This window comes from Monodon monoceros, unplaced genomic scaffold (genome assembly GCF_005190385.1).
Source record: "Monodon monoceros isolate NGI ecotype Baffin Bay Population unplaced genomic scaffold, NGI_Narwhal_1 Super_Scaffold_9, whole genome shotgun sequence".
Taxonomy (NCBI): domain Eukaryota; kingdom Metazoa; phylum Chordata; class Mammalia; order Artiodactyla; family Monodontidae; genus Monodon; species Monodon monoceros.
Window position 1 is genome coordinate 16,319,191 of NW_021703786.1, and position 22,925 is coordinate 16,342,115.

The window sequence follows — 22,925 nt, forward strand, 5'->3', positions numbered from 1 at the left end:
AGTTACCCCAACCCCTACATTTGCAGTAGCACTATCTTGAAAATAACAGCTCGCACTGCTGGTAACTGAGGAACCAGAACATATCTCATTTTCAAAGTATTGTAATTATTTGTCTTGACCTGTCTGGTTGCTCCCTGGAAGATCAGCTCAAAAGGCTTGTCTTTATTTTGCCCGACTCAAAAGGGGCCTAGTGCTAAAGAAATTACTCCACTTTGTTCAAAACATTTACAGGCAAATGTTTTAGTCACTGCTGCCTAAGGAACAGATAACAATTGGGGCAAACAACAGACTAACCAAAGAGGCTGAGGGGAAAGGGCTAGAGAATGAGATGTCCATAATGGTACTGAAAAGCTCCTATATCCTGGGAATCTAGAAGGCCACATGCATGCCCAACGCTGTGCACACATTCAGGAAAAACCTGAGAAGACCCTCAGCTGTCACTTCTGGTTGATCTTGAGACATTGCAGAAACAGGAAGTGAAGGCTAAGGCATAATTGTAAACTGCCTGGCTGAGTGCTGAAGGCATGCCCTAACATGTACAAGAAGCCCCTCAGCAAAGACTGAGAGAATTTCTGGTTCCAGATGTTTAAGGAAATCTCTGTACAATCATTAGCTGACTACTAAGCTAATGGAACAGAGATTTCAGTGGCCACACACGACAAAGAATAGAGTTTATAGAACTAGTTCAGAAAAAGACACTAAACAAACAAACAATACTACTACAATAAGCAGCATCAACAAGCCCAGGAGGGGAGAGAATGTGATTTCTAGAGTTGCTATATTTTAATATTCAAAATGTTCAGCTTTCAGCAAAAAATTACAAAGCATGCAACGAAGTCATTTGCAAATTATATGATACGGGTCTAGTATTCAAAATAAAGAACTTTCACAACTGAACAATAAAAATACAAATAACCCAATTTAAAAATGTACAAAGAATATAAATAAACACTTCTCCAAAGAAGATATACAAATGGCCAACAAGCACATGAAATGCTCAACATCATTAGTCATTAGGGAAATACAAAGCTAAACCACAATAAGATACCACCTCATACCCACTAGGATGTTATAATTTGAGAAAAAGAAAAAAAAGGGAAAAGAATAACTGTAAGAATATGGAGAAATCTGAACCATCGTACATGGCTGGCGGGAATGCAAAATGGGCAGCTGCTGCGGAATAGTTTGGCACTTCCTCAAAACGTTAAACATAGAATTACAACATGACCCAGCAATTCCACTCCTAAGTGCATACCCAAAAGAACTGAAAAAAGGTTTCAAACACATACTTATTCATAAGAATATTCATAGCAGCTCTATACGCAACAGCCGCAAGGTGGAAACAATCAAAACACCTGTTAATAAATGAATGGATAAACAAAATGTGGTATAGCCATACAACGCATTATTCAGCCATAAAAAGGTAAACATGCTAAAACATGGATGAACCTTGAAAACATTATGCAAAGTCAAGAAGCCAGTCACAAAAAACCACATACTATATGATTCCATTCATATGAAAGTCAGAAAAGAGAAATCTACAGAGACTGAAAGCAGATGAGTGGTTGCTTAGAACAAGGGAGTGATAGGGGATAAGGAGTGATGGATAAAGGGTACAAGTTTCTTTCTGAAGTGCAGAAAATGTTCCAGAATTGACTGTGGTGATAGTCTGCACATATCTGTGAATATACTAAAAGCCACCGGATTGTATACTATAAAAATGAGAACTTTCTTGTAATGTGAATTATATCTCAATAAAAAAATATAATTTAAAAATGTGTACTCAACAAGCTCTTTGAAGAAGAAAGATAAAAATAAATTCACAGGAAACTTCTCCTCAGTAACAACAGAACTTGGAAGATGATGGAGAAATATCTTTAGAGTACTCAGGGAAAATAACTGCAACTGAGAACTTTGTACCCAGCCCACCCTAGATGACCCTAGCAATGAGGAGGAAAAAAAGATGTTTCCACACATAAGTAATTAGGTAAGTTCACCACTTAGGTCCAAGGTAAAAGAACCTTTTTAAAAGGATCTACTTTCAGAAGAAGAAAAGTGAACCAGGTACTTCTCCTGCTTTTGGGAGTAATGGACCAGATTATTTTCGTAAACCTTTTAAGGACCACTAAAAACTTTGGTGAAATATTAAAAATAATGACAATAATAATAGTAGAATTTTTTAAAGCACGGATGAGCAAAAAATAGTATAAAGAACTACCAGTCCAAAATCTAGAATGTGAGAACCCAAAGTAAGCCCAATACTCAAAAATAAAATGACTTTACAGCAATATTATTAGATAAAATTAATTCAAGGAAAAAATCATTAAGAGTTGAAGGAGAGGGCTTCCCTGGTGGCGCAGTGGTTGAGGGTCCACCTGCAGATGCAGGGGACGCGGGTTCGTGCCCCGGTCCGGGAAGATCCCACATGCCGCGGAGCGGCTGGGCCCGTGAGCCATGGCTGCTGAGCCTGCGCGTCCGGAGCCTGTGCTCCGCAACAGGAGAGGCCACAACAGTGAGAGGCCCGCGTACCGCAAAAAAAAAATAAAATAAAATAAGGGTAGTTATAAAGTAGAGAGTTAAAATTATCTATAGGGACTTCCCTGGTGGCACAGTGATTAAGAATCCGCCTGCCAATGCAGGGGACAGGGGTTCGATCCCTGGTCCTGGAAGATCACACATGCTGTGGAGCAACTAAGCCCGTGCACCACAACTACTGAGTCTGAACTCTAGAGCCCGCGAGCCACAACTACTGAAGCCCGCATGCCTAGAGCCTGTGCTCCACAAGAGGAGCCACTGCAATGAAAAGCCCACACACGGCAACGAACAGTAGCCTCCGCTCACCGCAGCTAGAGAAAGCCAGTGTGCAGCAACGGAGACCCAATGCAGCCAAAATTAATTAATTAATTAGGGGACAAAAGAGAGACAAAATAGACAAAAAGTTAATAAAAACCTAGAGGATTTGAATACCACATATTACAAGCTTGATCTAAGAGATATGTGTAATGAATTGAGTCAAATAATAACAATAAACTTACTGAATGGATATTGTATACCTTGCGGCCTTGTAAACACTTTATATATCATGTAACTCTTACAACAACCCTGAATAGAAAGATTCTATTTTGTCTCCATTTCCTAAATTAAAAAATTGAGGTGCAGAGATTAAATGTATTCCAAAGTCACACAGCTTTAAATAGCAATCTCAGCCAAAATATGAACTGATAAAAATTTAGCTTTGCCATAATTCGACAGTACTGCATGTCAGTAATTAGGAATCGGTAAGACTCTAAGAAAATAATAAATCCTTAATGTTTTATTGGACAAACAGTATGATCCCTTTCAAAAGTGTCATCAGCCCTTTTGAAGTTTTCCAAGTTTAAACTGACTTCTTAAAATGTTGTAAGTCAGAAATATGAGGTCCCCTTTGTATTTAGGGTTCATCATTAGGCTTTTCCCTCTTCTACCTAAGAGTCTTCTTAAGGGTTCTGAGGCTTGCCTCCTCTGTTGATCCATCACAATTTCATATTTAGATATAAACAGAAAAACCATAATTTTAAGAAATGTTAAGAAAACGGGGTATTCTGGTCTCCAGTCTCTGACTGGTAAGTACTTCTCTTCTTCCTTCCTACAATGCACCCTTTAAAAAGGCAGTCTAATTTTAAAATTTTGTGTCTGTGATTTTTTTTTCCCCACATCAAACCCAAGCATTCAATAAACAAAATCTTACTTTGTTCCAACACAGAACACTTACAAAAACTGATGATGTACTTGGCCACAAAGAAACTTTCAAAAACCTGTTATCACGGGGCTTCCCTGGTGGCGCAGTGGTTAAGAATCCACCTGCCTGCCTGCAGTGGTTAAGAATCCGCCTGCCAACACAGGGGAAATGGGTTCGAGCCCTGTTCCGGGAAGATCCCACATGCTGCAGAGCAACTAAGCCCATGTGCTACAACTACTGAGCCTGCACTCTAGAGCCTGCGAGCCACAACTACTGAGCCTGCGAGCCACAACTACTGAGCCTGCATGCCACACCTACTGAAGCCCAAGCGCCTAGAGCCCATGCATCACAACAAAGAGTAGCCCCTACTCGCTGCAACTAGAGAAAGCCCACGCACAGCAATGAAGACCCAACGCAGCCAAATAAATAAATAAATAAAAATTTTAAAAAAACACCTGTTATCATAAACCACTAATACACTTATATGTAACACAATAAAATTAGAAAAGAACAACAAAATAGCCCCTTGAGATCAATATACCTGAAATTTTAAAATAGATAGGAAATAGCAGAGCTAAGATTTGAACCCAGTCAGTATGGTTCCACTGTTTTGCTCAAACCCTAAAGTCCTCCTAATTATTAGGCTCCAAGTCTGTGTTACCCAAAGTGTGGTACTCATTTAGGCATCACCTTTATATATCTTTGAAATGCAAGTTCATGGGCCCAGGTGATTTGCCAGTTTTCCAGATGACTGTCAAGCAAATTGAAGTTTGAAAACCACCTCTCTAAACCAAGGCTCTTAATCCTGGTAAAAGCTCTGCTTTTGACTCCTTATAATGTGAGATAAGGAACACCTTATTCTTTAAGCCACTAAAAGGGTTTTCTACTATTTGCAGCTCGGGAGCATGCTAACTGGATACAAAAATGAATACACAAAAATCAATACACCAACTTTATAGCTTCCTAATGACAGTAAATCTTATCATTTCTACCTTTAAAATATATCCAGGATCCAATTACTTCTTACACCTCCATCACAATCAACTTCATACAAGATACCACTATTACTTTTCTGAATTACTCCAAGAACGCTTAACACCAATTATATATATACTACTTCTCTACAAAGCAAGAGTGATCCTTTCAAAGCCTGAATGTTCCTCTTCTGTTCAAAAATCCCTATGGCTTCCCTTGTCAGAATAAAATCCAGAGCGCAAAACGGCCAATAAGTTCATTTATGACCTGCCCTGCTCTCCCACGCTCCCCACTCCCCACCCCACCCCGACCCCCGACTCATAACTCTCTGACCTCTTCCCTACCACAGTTACCCAACCTCACCATGATCTGGTCACAGTGACTCACCTGTTCACTCTGTTCCTAGAATACATCAAGCACACTCCCACCTTCATTTTTGTATTCCTTCCCCTGTAAGGGTTTGCTCCATCATTTCTTTAAGTCTGCTCAAATGTTAACCACCAGTGAGGTCTTCCTTAACCATTCTATGTAAAGTATGAGCCATGCCCACCTCCCTTCCTCTTTTTCCTGTCCCTCATTTCTGTCCATAGCACTTATCACCATCAGACACATTACGCATTTACTTTTTTATCTGTTTCATGTCCATTTCCCTTCACTAAATTTTAAACTCCATTTGGGCAGGATTTTGTGTTCTGTCCACTTTTACACCTCAGCATCTGTAACAATATCTGGCACATAGAAAGTGCTCAAATATTTGCTGAATGAATTAATCATTAGAAAATGTAAAAGAAAGAAAGAAAAAGAAAGAAAATGTAACAGGAAAAAAAAAGCCCATTTGTAATAACTTCAAAAACTATAAAGTTTGCAGAAATAAAAGGAAAACTGTGTAAAATCTTTTTTTTTTAATTTATTTATTTATTCATTTTTGGCTGCATTGGGTCCTCGTTGCTGTGTGTGGGCTTTCTCTAGTTGTGGCGAGTGGGGGCTACTCTTAGTTGCAGTGCTCGGGCTTCTCACTGTGGTGGCTTCTCTTGTTGTGGAGCACGGGCTCTAGGCGCGCGGTCTTCAGTAGTTGCAGCACACGGGCTCTAGAACGTAGGCTCAGTAGTCGTGGTGCACAGGCTTAGTTGCTCCGGGGCATGGGGGATCTTCCTGAACCAGGGCTCAAACCCATGTTCCCTGCATTGGCAGGCAGATTCTTAACCACTGCACCACCAGGGAAACCCAAACTGTGTTAAGATCTTAAAGGAAGAACTCCCTATCATATTCTTGAATGGGAAGGAAAATATTATATAAATTCCCTCATATTAATGTATAAAACTAATCAATTAAAATTGTGGTACCGGCGATAAAAAAAAGATGAAAGAAACAGAACACAGTTCAAAACAGACCTTTGAATTCAGTTAATTGGTTTTATGACCGAAATGGCATTTCAAAACCAGCAGGGAGAAGATGAACTATCAATATGTGGGAAAATTCAGTTAAAACTCTACCTTATATAATAAGCTCTAGGAAGGTTAAAAACTTAGATTTTACAAAAATTAATGTAGCAAGATATGGAAGAATATTTATGATCTTGGGATAGGAGACCCTTTTTTAAATAAACACCAAGAAACACTGGACAAGCCCATTCAATGAAAACCTTTGCAAATATATGGGTACACAAAGGGTTAGTATCCAATATATAGAATGCCTAAAGGGATTAAAAAACAAACAAAAAAAGGCACGAACTAATTTTTAAAACTTCACAAAGGATAAAATAAACAAGAAAGAAAAATTTCTTTCTTATGGAAGAAACACATGAGATCAATAAAACATTAAGACTAAAACAAGAAGATACTCAACTTCAGTAGTAATGAGGGAAATACAAAATACAATAAAACACAATTTTCCTTCTATCACTGAAAAACTTTAAAGTTGGGAAATATCACATGTTGGTAAAGATGTGGAGAAACAAGTTCATTCACACACTATGGGCCAAAACATAAATTAGGAAGGCAATTTGACAATATCTGATAAACTTAATAATCATATATTCCCTATGACCCAGAAAACCCTCTTCTTGGTATTTAACATAAAGGAACACTTGCACATATATAAGAACATTCATTGCATTTGTGTTTGTGATGCAAAGGAGAAAACCTAAAGGTTAATTAATAGCTAGCTATATAAACTAGAATATTCATATAATAGAATATTATGTAACTGTAAAAAGAAATATATCTAACAGACCTCTAAGACATATCGTAGTTAAAATTTCCGAATGCCAGATACAGTATGAGGCAACTTACATAAACACACACACAGAAAACTAAGGCTATGTAAAAGCACAGAAAAAGACTTGCAAGGACACTCATCAAATTTAAAATTGGTCCTTATCTCTCTCTCTTTTTTTTTTTGGTTTCCCCCTTTTTAAATTAATTAATTTTTTATTGAAGTATAGTTGATTTACAATGTTGTGTTAGCTACTGCTGTACAGCAATGTGTATATGTTATACATATACATACATTCTTTTTTTTAAATTCTTTTCCATTTTGGTTTATCATAGGATATTGAATATAGTTCTCTGTGCTACACAGTAGGATCTTGTTGTTTATCTGGCCCTTATCTCTTTAGGTGGAGAGGATCAGGATTATGGGCAGTATAAAAAGGAATTATCATACTCAAAATGTTTTAATTTTTAAATAAAAATGTATCCACATATTTCTTATATAAATTAAAACTTACTATAATTTTTTAAAAGAAGAAAAAAGCAAGTTTCTAAACTGTATGTCCAGCATAATTTTGCTTGATCATAAAATGTGAACATATCCATACATATTAAATAGATAAATAATTTTTAAAAGGATACATATTAAACAGTTAACAATTGTTCTTCTAGAGAATAGAGAGATGGAGGAATTGCTTTTCACTTGAAACTCACTTTAAGGTGCATAGTAAATTATAATTTAACTTCTCTTCCAAGAACAAATACTAAAGCAACAACTTAATTTAACCCCCATTACCAGTCCCAAATTAAATCATAGGCCTATAACTGTCTTATTTTTGCAAAATACAAGTGGGCAGAAGAAAGACACGTCCCTGAAACACATTAAACTGAGAGATCTGAGGCTACTTTAGGACGGCCAAAGCAGATGATGCTAAAACTGACTTTGTCTAAAATAATGGTACAGTTCACGGAGATTGCATGCCATTTAATAAGCCATAGTCCAACCCAGCCACAGTAAATAAAAGCTACAAGAAAGTTTACTAAGCTAATTCTTGGTTAAGTTTTACTTAGATTTCAATTTGATCATTTCCTTTCTAGTACCACTGGCGTTAAGCAAAACAACTACTTACAAATACTATTTGGCTGGCTATGCACCTTCAATCTGAATGTGTATCCAGGCCTAATTCCACAAGAGAAAAACATTTCCAATTAAGATAATGTGGAGTGGCATGGACATATATACACTACCAAATGTAAAATAGATAGCTAGTGGGGAAGCAACCGCATAGCACAGGGAGACCAGCTCGGTGCTTTGTGACCACCTAGAGGGGTGGGATAGGGAGGGTGGGAGGGAGATGCCAAGAGGGAGGAGATATGGGGATATATGTACATGTATAGCTGATTCACTCTGCTATAAAGCAGAAACTAACACACCACTGCAAAGCATTTATATCCCAATAAAGATGTTAAAAAAATAAAAAGGATAATGTGGAGCATATATATTCTCCCCTGGTTCCCAGCCTAATGTTGAATTGAATCCTGTAGTTTTTCATTTTGTTAATTCATCTCTGAAACAATATCGTTACTGGAAATACCGACAAGACCCCAGTCACTTGACAACAGCCAGAACATGTAAAGTATAGAAAAATAAAACTGGATCCTAGGTAGGTATATAGTATAGACAAGACTAAAAAGGTAATGTAGTGAATTATCACACATTTCATATAAATATATATTTGATAGCTGTTAGAAGGGTCAGATAGATCTTGGCCATAACTCCAGAACAGCTTGCATTTTATGGATGGGATCATTTTTAATGCAAATTTCAGATTATTTAAATAATTTAAACACTCTATAAGATGGTAATATTGCTTCTTGGTATTCTTTCTGATATTAAAATTTTTTTATTCTACTAAACCTACTTGATCTTTATCTAGACATGTCTGTTTATTCATAAAATACTATATCCTAAATGTTTACTATTTTTCACTCAACAGTGGTATACTGCTACCTTTCATCTTTAATAATATATTATGATAAATTGAGTAAAATGCTGCCCAGACTTTATACATCAAGCCTAAGAGCAAAACTTGCAAAGAGGCTGAACATGAAGCCTTATAAACTTATATTCAAGATTCTACAAATACTTATTATAAAACTTTTAGTATCTCACTCCTAGTTCTCATGAGGAAGAATTATAGTAAAGAAGGTAATCAAATCAGTTTTATTCAACATATGAATGATACACTAACAGCTTTTGCTACAAATGTAATTTATTACATAGGTATCTGAAAGGAATTTACAACTTAGCGTGATTTATCCAGAATATTTGTTCATGGCTGTTTAAGAGTTACTTAAGTTGGCTAGTAAGCCAAAGTACAGGTTCAATGCCCATGTTTTGCAGTCCGCACAAAATTAACTTTGCTCAATTCTTTCGCCACAAACTCAAGTGTTAATCAACCCTAACCAAACATCTTATAAATACTTGCTATGGATCAAAAGAATAACAATGGGTAAACTGTTCACAACAACCCATTCTCGGGGCTTCCCTGGTGGTGCAGTGGTTAAGAATCCGCCTGCCAATGCAGGGGACATGGGTTCGAGCCCTGGCCTGGGATGATCCCACATGCCACGAAGCAACTAAGCCAATGAGCCACAACCACTGAGCCTGTGCTCCAGGGCTCGCGAGCCACAACTACTGAGCCCATGTGCCACAACTACTGAAGCCTGTGCGCCTAGAGCCCGTGCTCCACAACAAGAAAAGCCACTGCAATGAGAAGCCCGCGCACCGCAATGAAGAGTAGCCCCTGCTCGTCGCAACCAGAGAAAGCCCGTGCACAGCAACAAAGACCCAACAAAGCCAAAAATAAAAATAAAAAATAATTTTTTTTTTTTTTTTTTGCAGTATGCGGGCCTCTCACTGCTGTGGCCTCTCCCATTGCGGAGCACAGGCTCCAGACGCGCAGGCTCAGCGGTCATGGCTCACGGGCCCAGCCACTCCACGCCATGTGGGATCTTCCAGGACTGGGGCACGAACCCGTGTCCCCTGCATCGGCAGGCGGACTCTCAACCACTGCACCACCAGGAAAGCCCCCCAAAATTTTTTTAATAAAATTAAAAAAACAACCCATTCTCAGCTGATTCACTTCACTGTACAGCAGAAACTAACACAACATTGTAAAGCAATTATACTCCAATGAATGAATGAAAGAAAGAAAGAAAGAAAGAAAAAAAAAGAAAAAGGAAGCAAGCAAGCAAAACAAAAATTCTCAGTCAGCATGCCCTAGAGGCAAGTATAAGAAACTTCAAGTCAACTGGATTAAAGTTCTGGCTTTTATACTCAGCTATTTAATGTTGGTAAAATAACAGCCTTCCAGAGTATCTGCTTTCCTACCTATAAAATAGCAGAAAAATATCCCCTACCTAACATACAAGATTTTTTTTTAAGTTCAAATGAAATCATAAATGGGAACATGTTCTTTAATGTGTAAAACACTATATTAAGTGGTTATTTAAGGCAGTTCAAAATATCTGCCCTACTAAAGGAAGGTTAGCAGGATGCCCTCCATAAATGAGGGTCAGTATTATTCAGTCATTCATAAATTCCTTAACAAAATTTATTCTTTGCTTTAAAAACAAATGGAACAATATGTGTATAACTACCTACTATATAATTAATTCCTGGAATTACTGGTGAAAGTGTTACTTTCCTGTTACTCTTCTTCTAACCCTGTTTAATTTCTGCTTACATCTCTGAGAAATGTCCAGCTTTAGAGAAGAGCAGTTACTCTGATTAGCTCTATCATTAGTAGTCCCACTGTTTTGTTTCCCTAAAGATGTACCAGTAAAACCAAAGAAATTACTAATGAAAACATGCCTCTTTTCCCTTGGTTGTCCCTGGTACAGATAAGTATAAGTAATTCATACCTGTACTTTTTAAAATAAATTTTGGACTTCCCTGGTGGCACAGTGGTTGAGAGTCCACCTGCCAATGCAGGGGACACGGGTTCGAGCCCTGGCCTGGGAAGATCCCACATGCCGCGGAGCAACTAAGCTGGTGCGCCACAACTGCTAAGCCTGCGCTCTAGAGCCCGCAAGCCACAGCTGCTGAGCCCATGTGCCACAACTACTGACGCCCACGCACCTAAAGCCCATGCTCTGCAACAAGAGAAGCCACTGCAAGGAGAAGCCCACATGTCACAATGAAGAGTAGCCCCCACTCGCCCCAACTAGTGAAAGCCTGCGTGCAGCAAACAAAGACCCAATGCAGCCAAAAATAAATAAATAAAAAATAAATTTATTAAAAAAATAAATTCTTACACCTGACAGTATAGTGCTAATATTTTTTAAAAGCAGCCTCAATGGATTTTTTCTTTTAAAAGCACTAAATAAAATGTAATGCGTCTCATATAAGCAGTATGAGGATCACAGAAAGTGTGAATGCTTTTCATGAAATTGGTTCTTATCACGCTCCCATATAGCTATCACTGCATTTACCAGAACCCACTAAATTATTTTTCTCATGCAGTTTTCTTCTTAACTAGACAACAAACTCCCTGAGGAAAAGACAATGCTTTGGAGCAGCTTTGTACCTCTAACACCTATCAATATCTGACACATATTGGTGCTAAATAAAATCTGAACAGAACTGAACTATCAATACCATGCCCTGGTTTTCTTTTTCTTTTTAATTAATTAATTTATTTTTAGCTGTGTTGGGTATTCGTTGCTGCGCGGGGGCTTTCTCTAGTTGCAGCGAGCGGGGGCTACTCTTTGTTGAGGTGTGAGGGCTTCTCACTGCAGTGGCTTCTCTTGTTGCAGAGCACAGGCTCTAGGCATGCAGGCTTCAGTAGTTGTGGCACACGGGCTTAGTTGCTCCGCGGCATGTGGGATCTTCCCGGACCAGGGCTCGAACCCGTGTCCCCTGCATTGGCAGGCGGATTCTTAACCACTGCACCACCAGGGAAGCCCGCCCTGGTTTTCTATAATGAGATTTTCTGTGCCCCGGACAAGGTCAGATAAGCTTTGCTGAGTTCCCAGACATATTTGTTCTTGGTAGTTTGAGAGGCTGTAGTGTGGTGTGGTGGTTTCATTAGTAAAACTGAATGTATCTGATTCATGTAAAATGTACAAGTTGTAAAAGAACTGTATTTTAGGTGCTATACATTAAATATTGCTCCTGTTTCTAGGGCTAAAACATCTAGGATAGGATATAAACTTACGAAGAGATATTGGTTTTATAATGGCAAATCTATGGTATGTAAATTGATTTCCCCGTGGAGTTCAGCTTGCAAATACAAGTTAACTTTGTACTCTTTATCCCAGTGTTTCAAGGGATTAGTACTGTACAACAAACTTCACTGGTGATTCTGATTAGACATTCAGGTTGTTACTTATTTATCTCTACTATGGAATTCAGTTGCCATAAATTAAATTTAGTTTCATTTATTTCTCCTTAATAATACCCATTTAACTCAGGGAGTACTAGAGGTTTTAGGTTTAATCTTTTTTGTTTCTATTGAGGTATAATTGGCATACAACATTATATTAGGTTTAATTTTTAACATTAATACAGTTTGTATTAAGACAGGGAAATAGATATTGGAAATCTTATTTTAGAGCTGTAAAGACAGAGAAGTAAGTGGTTTTCCCCAGCGTTCAGTTTGAGTTCACAGTACTGTCAACATTAGGCCCCTTGAGTTCTTGATTCCTATAGACCAAACTTTTCTGTCTGGACCATTTAGAGCCTATAATCCACCTTCTGAGGCAAAAAATCTAAATACAATTTTTCTTTCTTAAGGAACGTGCGTGTTGACCTCAGTAAAACTACATTTTTTGTTGTTGTGTAGATCTAGATTTGGGAAGCTGTTTTTGTATAACTCCAGTCAGCTGTGACTAAGAACACTGAATATAAAGTCCTTTATCTTCCTGAAGTTACCATTCATGATAATGTTAGGAAAGTTACATTATTAAATAAATGCTTTAACTTATCCAAGGATACTTCCAAAATATATCATGTTTCCTTCCTACAAATGGGTTGCAGAAGTAAGTTATGATGTGATTTTTGCAACATAAGTGTCTTCAAATGAAGGACATGTAAATAATTTTCCAAATAAACTGATAAGGATGAGTGTGGGGAAAGGGTATTAGCAATGCGGTGCTCTTTTAAAAAAATAAATGCATCCCTACTTACTTGTCCGTGTTCAGTCATGCCATAGCTTTATTTTCTACAAATCAGAGATGGAAGAATGACCAGTTTCTGGGGTAAAAGCTGAGTGTTTTAAATGTCAACTTACAATTTAGTTCCAGATTCTCATCTTAGGAGACATATATCCACATTTGCCTAACAATGAATGCAATAATGGTTACAGTATAAACTCCAAATTGAAACACTGTTAATTACTGTTCAACTACATTGGTTAAAATTCATAGATGTTCCTGTTCAATAAACCTGATATATAAAATTGAATCAGATGAAAAGAAATCATTAGTTACATTCTTTCCTTTATAATACACTTTTTCCCAGCCAGGGTTCAAACTCAGACTTCAAAGCTAATACTCTTAAATAGGTTCTCTATATATAAATACATAAATTCCATAAATATTAAAAACTGAATCATAACACCCTAAACTCCAGGATATCACACAATCATATCCATTCCTCACTCCCTCGGCAAAGGTCATTTGGACAGATACACCATAGTTGTATATACATATACATGTACATATGGTTTACACGTACTTGTGGTATATACACATACCATACTTTTTGTCTTTTTCTCTTGCCAGTGCCCACCTCCATTTTTATCAAAATTCAGGGCAAAAACAAGCAGGAATCCAAAGCAGAATATAGGTTCAGGTCACAAAGGCTAAGTAAGTGTTTTGTGTTTAACAGCAGTTAAAAACAAAGAAATGTAAGAACACTGGCAATAAATTGAATATCTAGTATCTAACTCACAGCAAGTTGGGGGATTTATTTACAGAGAATCACAGAATTTCCATGTGAGAAGGAACCTTAGAGTTCAGACAGTGGGGTCCAGAAAGGCAATTAAACCAAGGTCACATAGATATACACGTGTACTTCATAGTTCAGAAGTTACTTCCCCCTGTAAAATCCTAAAGACATCATCTTAACGTTTTCATTTTCTTTTAATTAATTAATTTTATATTATTTTTTGTCTGCATTGCATCTTTGTTGCTGCACATGGGCTTTCCCTAGTCGCAGTGAGCAGGGCTACTCTATCTATCTATCTATATTATCTATTTATTTATTTATTTATGGCTGTGTTGGGTCTTCGTTTCGGTGCGAGGGCTTTCTCTAGTTGTGGCAAGCGGCGGCCACTCTTCATCGCGGTGCGCGGGCCTCTCACTATCGCGGCCTCTATTGTTGTGGAGCACGGGCTCCAGACGTGCAGGCTCAGTAATTGTGGCTCATGGGCCCAGCCACTCTGCGGCATGTGGGATCCTCCCAGACCAGGGCTCGAACCCATGTCCCCTGCATTGGCAGGCAGATTCTCAACCACTGCACCACCAGGGAAGCCCCAGGGCTACTCTTCATTGCGGTGTGCAGGATACTCATCGTGGTGGCTTCTCTTGTTGCGGAGCACAGACTCCAGGCGCGTGGGCTTCAGTGGTTGTGGCACATGGGCTCAGTTGTAGCTGTGGCTCACGGGCTCTAGAGCACAGGCTCAGTAGTTGTGGCGCACGGGTTTAGTTGCTCTGCATCATGTGGGATCTTCCCAGACCAGGGCTCGAACCCGTGTCCCCTGCATTGGCAGGAGGATTCTTAACCACTGCGCCACCAGGGAAGTCCCATCTTAATGCTTCCATCCTCTCCTTACTCAAATTAATTTAAAAATTAGAACATTAAAGTACATAGATGATCTAGTTCAAAAAATAAGATGACAAAAAAATGGATAACATATTCTAACAAAAAACTCTGGAAAACCTTGCAGCTAACATTTATAGTTAACATTAAATTGTTAATTTTCTCTTTTTTTTAACATCTTTATTGGAGTATAATTGCTTTACACTGTTACGTTAGTTTCTGCTTTATAACAAAGTGAATCAGCTATACGTATACATATATCCCCATATCCCCTCCCTCTTGTGTCTCCCTCCCACCCTCCCTATCCCACTCCTCTAGGTGCTCTCAGGGAGCTGGTCTCCCTGTGCTATGCGGCTGCTTCCTACTAGCTATCTATTTTACATTTGGTAGTGTATATATGTCAATGCCATTCTCTCACTTCGTCCCAGCTTACCCTTCCCCCTCCCTGTGTCCTCAAGTCCATTCTCTATGTCTGCATCTTTATTCCTGTCCTGCCCCTAGGTTCTTCAGAAATATTTTTTTTTAACTGTTAATTTTCAAGGAACTGCAAATCCCTTCTCTTTTTTTTCCCTTCACCCCACCCACCTCAAAAAAGGAAAAAAGAAAACAAAGAACAAAACAAATCTGGCTCTTCGCTGGTAACTGCAATTCAGGATACAGGCAGTTGGCGATGAACTTTCCAGGGCCTAAACTGTCAACCAAGGATGACAGAAGCATAAAAGAAGAGGTACTCTACATTTAAAAACCTGCCCTAATCTAGAAATTTACTGCTTTCTTTTTGCCTGTCCCTCCTGCCACATAAATACCTTCATACTGCATATAGTAAAAAAAAAAAAAAAGTACTCAGAATAGCTATACCTATGGCATATTCTTATTATTGTAAATTGTAGTAAAACTGAGAATGCTTTTCCATTTTTTACTTTTGAATGATCGTGAAGAGTTAGTATATGCACCCCTTGTTGTTCTAACCCATTCTGAAAGTACAACTCTTTTCATGTCAGCAAAGATCTCCCACTTTCTCAGTCCCCGAGATATCTATTTCTTCTTGGTGGGAAAAAAAAACAAAGAAACCCTTGGCTACAAATTCTAAGGTAGGGAAAAAACCACAGTCTGACTCTGAATTCTTGAGTTTTGTCTGTGCATGTACCCGTAATTATCCACTCTTGTTAAAATATAATTAATTTATAACTCTTTAAGTCATGTAGGAAATATATAAAAATAAAGTAGCAGAATAAATCAAAAATAAATAAATAAATGATCGTGAAATTATATCTGCCTACATCCTTCAGTTAATCAGAAAGTTACACTCACCAACAAATATCACAATAGCTTTTACATTTGATTATATAAAACTGGGCAGGCATTCGATGTATTGCCAACCTTCACCTCCTTGTTACTAGATATGATTTCTGTCTTAGCACCAAAGTAATGCATAAAATCAATTTACTTTCAGTGTTCTATTTCCCTTTTTTTACTTTTTACTAGAAATTCCTGGGATCAAGGACAAAAATGACAGAAGACATTGCCAATATATGTTTCATAACTGACTAAACCCTTGTCTACCATGTTTTAATAGGTGACTTTTACCTCAGAGCAACTTAGAAGACAGCAAAATGGATTAAATTACTTACATTTCCACCTGATTACAACTGTCAGATATGAGGCTTATTAAAGCCAACAGAATATCATAAAATCAAATTGGAGGAAATATGATTCGGGAATAAATAGGTTACTTACCTATAGCTTTAAATCACATGCCTGCTAAATCGTTACTCGATATGTGCTGAAAATAACTAGCCAGCAAAGCCATTCTTTTAACAGAAATAGTCTTCAAAAGCTAATGCAAATCTGTTTTGGATTTATTACATTTGAATACATACCTTTCTTTTTAAAGTTATATAATAAAGCAACATGAATCAAGCATAAATACTACTGCATAGTTCAATACCACCACCTACTGTAGTTGCTATTAAGTTAAAATCTTTTTTATCAAATGGGTTCAAGTGCATTAAGACATAAAACTATAAAACCACAGGTGGATGCCTTCATTTTTCTGAGGCAATTTTTGGGTAGGGGTCTGATCTAAGAATCCACTAAGTCTGGGATATTAAATAGGAAAACAGTGTAAAGACAACTGCACAAGCAGCTAAATTTGGTCAGTTTAAGGGCATTCTTTCTTCTTCCTCCCTCCCTTGGATTTTCCTGGTGTAACGGAATATTTTATTTTGGACATCTAAAAATACCTTGCAAGACCACAGTATTAGTTAGATTACTGAAATTTTTAATTTAGTTTCCAATCTGTCACCAGTTGGGAAACAGTAATCTAAGGGCTAGCAATAACAAAAGTACTCATTAATTTAGAAGACAAATGAGACCAAAATTTCAAAAGAGGCAACTCTGAGGATGAAAATAGAAGGATTTTTTAAAATTAAGATTAAAAAACAACACCAATACTAACAGCTAAAACTGACAAAAGGCCTAGAACATGAAGACATGACTTTAAAAATGTGGATACTTCTAACAGAAATACTGCTTTAATGAATGAAAATCTTCAATGTAGAAACAGATTACATCGGGGCTTCCCTGGTGGCACAGTGCTTGAGAATCCGCCTGCCAATGCAGGGGACACGGGTTGAGCCCTGGTCCAGGAAGATCCCACACGCCGCAGAGCAACTAAGCCCGTGTGCTACAACTACTGAGCCTGTGCTCTAGAGCCCGTGAGCCACAACTACTGAGCCCACGTGCCACAACTACTGAAGCCCATGTGCCTAGAGCCCATGCTCCACAATGAGAAGCCCGCGCACCGCAACAAAGAGTAGCCCCTGCCCACCGCAACTAGGGAAAGCCCGCACGCAGCAGCGAAGACCCAACACAGCCAAAAATGAATAAATAAGATAAATACATTTATTTTTTAAAAAAGAAATAGATCACATCTTATAACTAGGATTAAATATCAACAATACATCTTGTGAAGTTTTTGCCAAGTTAAAAAAATTTAATGACTTAATGGAAAGCATAATTTTCAATACATAACTGTTTATATACTGTAGCAAGACACAAACATATGTTTATTTTAAATAATGAATGACTACAATATAAGTACATGATACAGTGTACTGTGCTTCAAAAGGACCCATGATTATACAATAAAGAAATATCAGTAACACTATTCAAAAAAGGACAGATTGTCTGAATGGGCCTAAAAAGCCCAGACTTTTAATTTGGATTTTCTATAGTAATGTTAGATAATTGCTTTCAAACCAATCTCTAAAGCATTAAAAACAAAATTCCTTAGTTTTACTAGTACTCTTTCCCATTGCAAGGCCTTTCAAATAGAGTGACACAAATGACTCTCACCCACTGGAAAATATAACATTTTCCACATGCACCAACTTGGAAAATATGGTTATTTACTATGCAGAATGTTCTTTAGGTTAGAAGATAAAACCTTAAGGGAGAAAAAGGGTCATTACTGCAGTCTTTACTGTGTGACTGAGCCTACAAACTTTAACAAAATACTGGAGTGGCTATTTCAGAAGAAAGGACCAAGGTCGGCTTTTATTCAAAAATTACAGATTCATAGGATCTGGAACAAAAGGAACCTTAATAATTGATTCTAACTCCCTTTTCTTACAGAAGAGGTAAATGACCAAACCAGAGAAGTGAAAAGAGATGACCAAAGCTACAGTTAGTTGGTGACAAAAATCAAGGTTATCTAATATCCAGTTCTCTTAACTCCCAAAGCAGTATTTTCTTTCTGCCACAAAACAGTTTATGATTTTTCTTATTTTGGACAAATTGAAGCAATAAAATGAAGCAGGTAAAGAAATATTACAACCTAATCATACAAACTGTAGTATTACAGATTTATCAGAGAGGCAGTGAGGTATAATGAAAAACAATAATGAACAGGGATTCAAAATACCCAAATTGGAACTCATCACTTCCTAGCTATGTGAGTCTTAACATCTCCAAGCACTGATTAAACTGTAAAATGGTGTGTGAATGTCAGTGGATGTTACCACTATAACTTTTTTTTTAAGTTATATTTTTTAATAAACCCAAATAAGAATTTTTTGCTCCAATAATACTACATTCTTATAATGGAGCTACTAAGAGTATGACAAGTAGAGAGTCTTAACTGAAAAAAATCTAAACTTGGATTCAAGGGCTAGCTTAGATATTTACACGTCTCATTAATTTCACTATGTTAAGATAGCATTGGCTACAGCACTTAAAATGAAGGATAGCTGTATTCTCTCGATAGCAAAAGCAAAATAAAATATACTGGATGAAGAACTTTTGGAAAGCTCTTTTCCACACATTTTATGGGCTTTTATACTATTTTATGCTAAAAACAGAGCAGAAAGATAGAGTGGAGTAAAAAAAAATTGCAGATTGGAATCTTGGCTCCCAAAAATACTAGCTGTGCAACTTGAATACTTCTTGGGCCCTAGCTTTCCTCAAAAGAGAATTGTGAGAATTAGAAGTAACCAAGGTAAGACATCTAGCTCAGTGCACCTGGCATACAGGACATATTTAATAATCATTATTAAATTTGAAAGGAAATTATCAAAATTTGCCACAAAACAAAGTGTACTGCAAGTAATATAAAAGTATTTGGGGCTTCCCTGGTGGCGCAGTGGTTGAGAGTCTGCCTGCCGATGCAGGGGACTCGGGTTCGTGCCCTGGTCCCAGAGGATCCCACATGCCGTGGAGCGGCTGGGCCCGTGAGCCATGGCTGCTGAGCCTGCGCGTCCGGAGCCTGTGCTCCGCAACGGAAGAGGCCACAACAGTCAGAGGCCCGCGTACCGGAAAAAAAAAAGTATTTTAATGAATTTCAATTGGAAGACTAAGACAATTCAGTACGCATTATGTTAACTTATAAGGGTTATTATAGTACAGATTTAATGCCAAAGTGATACAGCAAAGAACAACAATAATTTTCACACCTCCATATCTTTTTTAAACTCTTTTATCTAACAGTCATCTACTTGGCTATTCTATAGGATACTACATAGCTGCCTAACAGGTACTCTTCTCCCTTGATTTTAACTTAAATTTTTTTTTTTCTACAACTCTACCCCTGAGTGTGAGATTTAAAGTGTGTGGCCTTCACTTACAACATCCAAAAGCATAATACACAGAATATTCCCTAAAAAAGCTTTTAAAGAATTAAATAAAAAACAATAAGCTTTAGTTATCTTCTGCCCAGAAAAAAAAATGTGGCCAAGAAAACAATCTTTCACTTTTTGTATTAACCATAACTAATTTGAAATTTGTTGTTATATATTTGCTACAGAAATTTCCTGCACTCACAAAAATTTTCAGAGTTATCTGCTTACAATCATAAAATTATCAGTCCTTTAAAAACCTGTGATTTTTGAGAATTAAAAAAATAATTTGATGTAAATATTTTAGATATGAAAAGGCTGCTTCATCTTACCTACATCTTTTATCCATTGAAAGTAAATATTTAAAATGTTTTCAACGAATTAGCAAGGTTTATTACTTCATGAGAGACCAAAGTTTATTGCTTTATTACCTGTAAATTAGGTCATTAAGGGGTAAATGACTTTAAGAAACATCAGACAATGAAACTCATTAACACATATCATTTCCAGTCCCTTCTCATTTGTATTTCAGCATGAACACTTCACTTCATAATAAGAGTAGCCTTTTGTTTACAAATAAACACTGCAGAAGAAGGAGTTTTCCCTCCCTTTTTATCTTAGACATGTTCAGAAAACTTTAGTTGTACCAATCAAGGTAAACAGACATGCTTGCAGGACTTCCCAGGTAGCACAGTAGTTAAGAACCCGCCTGCCAATTCAGGGGACACGGGTTCAAGCCCTGGTCCAGGAAAATCCCACATGTTGCGGAGCAACTAAGCCCGTGCGCCAGAACGAGCCGGTGTGCTGCAACTACTGAAGCCCACGTGCCTAGACCCCGTGCTCTGCAACAAGACAAGAAACCACAATGAGAAGCCTGCGCAGCACAATGAATAGTAGCCCCCGCTCGCCACAACTAGAGAAAGCCCGCGCGCAGCAACTAAGACCCAACGCAGGCAAAAATAAAAATAAATAAAAAATAAATAAATTTATTTTAAAAACCCAGACATGCTCAAGAAAGCAATACATTCTCTTATTATTTTAGTACCACCAGTACAGATAAACTACAAATTAAAATATAAGATAATTACAAAAACAGGATATAGCAATGCATTTTTAAAGCACAAACTACAAAGAACTTTTTCCAACAATTACTCACACAACCTAAAAGTGAATAGCAAAATGATAAAGAGCTGACTGTAATGGCAAAAGGCCATCCTCCTCTCAATTCTTCAGCATTTGGGTTTCCCTTTGAAGATTTCTGTTAACTGCTAAATATCTATTCAGTAATTTTAATGGCAGTCTGGACTTTTACAGTAGTATTGAATAGGAAACCATCATAAATTAAGTTTACTGGGTCTCTCTACACTAGGGCAACATAAAATTCTATTAAACACCAAAACATATCTACTATAATAATTTCTTCCCATGATGAAGTTAAATATGAAAACTCTAAGGAGACCAATTCCTTGATTTTTCTCCACTCCTGGCCTGCAACAGTAACACTGTAGCTCTGCAGTTAAACTCTCCCCAACACTCCCTGTCTTGATCTTTATGGGCAAATTAAAATATTTTTCCCAAAAGCATAAAAAGAAATCAAGGAATAGACTAAACTGAAGGCCTTAGGTAACAATTTCATCCTCTGCAACTAGTTGGCAAGCTTCCTGAAACTTCTGTCTCACCGTCTTACAATTTCATCCTTCAAATGGAAATGAAGAAAAACACCAAGTGAGATGTACACTGAGCTGTGAGTGATCCCAGGTCAGCCTGATTCTCTGCCAAAAAAGGCCAGGCAACATTTACTCTTCTTGCTGTAGTTTCTTTCTCTTTCTTATCCCCTCAAAAAACCTTCCCGTATATTACTATACTACTGTAATTCACCTGTAGCTACGATACTTCACTTCCCAAAGGAACCACTTCCTGACACTGACTACTCTCTAAAGACGCTTTCGGATGTTTTATTTCCTCACCCATTCCTTAATTCCATTACTATAAACCTCTCTCGCCAGAGGTGGAGTTCTTAGAGACAAAGAGACTTGAATGGATTTTAAGTCTCTCAGACCTTCGTCCCAACCTCAAAGCCTGTACACGTCTAAGAGTTCCCAGAAACAATGAGCTACAAAAGTACAGACTAAACGGGAAAGAAGAGGAAGTATCAGAACAATACCCAAAGCAAACAGCACCGAAAACTCGTGGTCGTCTCTATCATCTCAGTCTACCACCCCCACTTCCCTAGTTTAACCAAGGTCTCTCAAACTCGGAGAAAAGCCCCCTGGCCCATAATTTCCCCCTCGCTTCACGAAGAAAGTGGCAGAAAGAAAAGAAGCTAGCTCCCTCCGGTCGATCGGAGCTGTGATGCTTTTTCTGCCGGGTGAAGGGAGGCAAGCCAAGGGTTGTGTAAAGAATGGAAAGCTGAGTGATACTGGGGGGAGGGGGAATTAGGGCGCCAGAGCTAATCCCCCGCCGGGGCCCCGCTGGTGGAAGAGGCAGGAGGCGACCGGTCGGGAGGAAGAGGGAAGCCGGGCTGCACTGGGCTTTCGGGTCGCGAGAAGGGGGAGAGAAGTCTGGCAGTCCTAGAGGCCGGGGGGTGACGGCGCCAGACAAGGGAGGAGGCTCAGTGCGGAGCGAATTTTTCGGGGCACGAGAGAGGGAATCGCCTTCCTCCCGCCACCCTAGCCCCCTCCAAGCGCACACCTCAAACCTGCTCTTGGTCACTCCGTTCACGTCCCTCCTCATGGGGCCGGCGGGTGCGGCCGGGGCCGGGCGCTGCGGCGTGCGGAGTGCAAAGACTGGGGGCCCCGGGCAGGCCCGGGAGTTCCGGCACCGAGAGGAGGCAGAGGAGCTGCGGGCAGGGGCCGTCGGCGGGGAGGAGAGACCTCTCGACTCCGTCAGGGCCTCCTCCACCTCCCGCGGTGTGGCGACGACTGCTCGTCGCTAGCTCTTCTCTCTCCTCAGCCTCAACTTCAACCCAAAACAAAAACACTCCCCACCTACCAGCAACGCCGCTCCTCATTGGGCAGAGCCGCCCGGGCCTCGGAACTGCGTGGGGAGGGGGAGGAGGAGGAGCGCGCGGCGGCGGCGGC

The 22,925-nt window shown here is 38.7% G+C and overlaps 1 protein-coding gene across 2 annotated transcripts in view; it reads right to left on the reverse strand.

The window, feature by feature from the left end:
• The window catches only part of FBXL20 (F-box and leucine rich repeat protein 20), a 112,037-nt gene extending 89,204 nt beyond the window's left edge, over positions 1-22,833 (reverse strand). For both annotated transcript variants that reach the window (XM_029210830.1, XM_029210829.1), the window contains exon 1: positions 22,537-22,833. In XM_029210830.1, the coding sequence (XP_029066663.1) occupies positions 22,537-22,578 (42 nt within the window). In that variant the 5' untranslated portion in view covers positions 22,579-22,833. The remainder of the gene's footprint in view (positions 1-22,536) is intronic.
• Between the last annotated feature and the right edge of the window lie 92 nt (positions 22,834-22,925).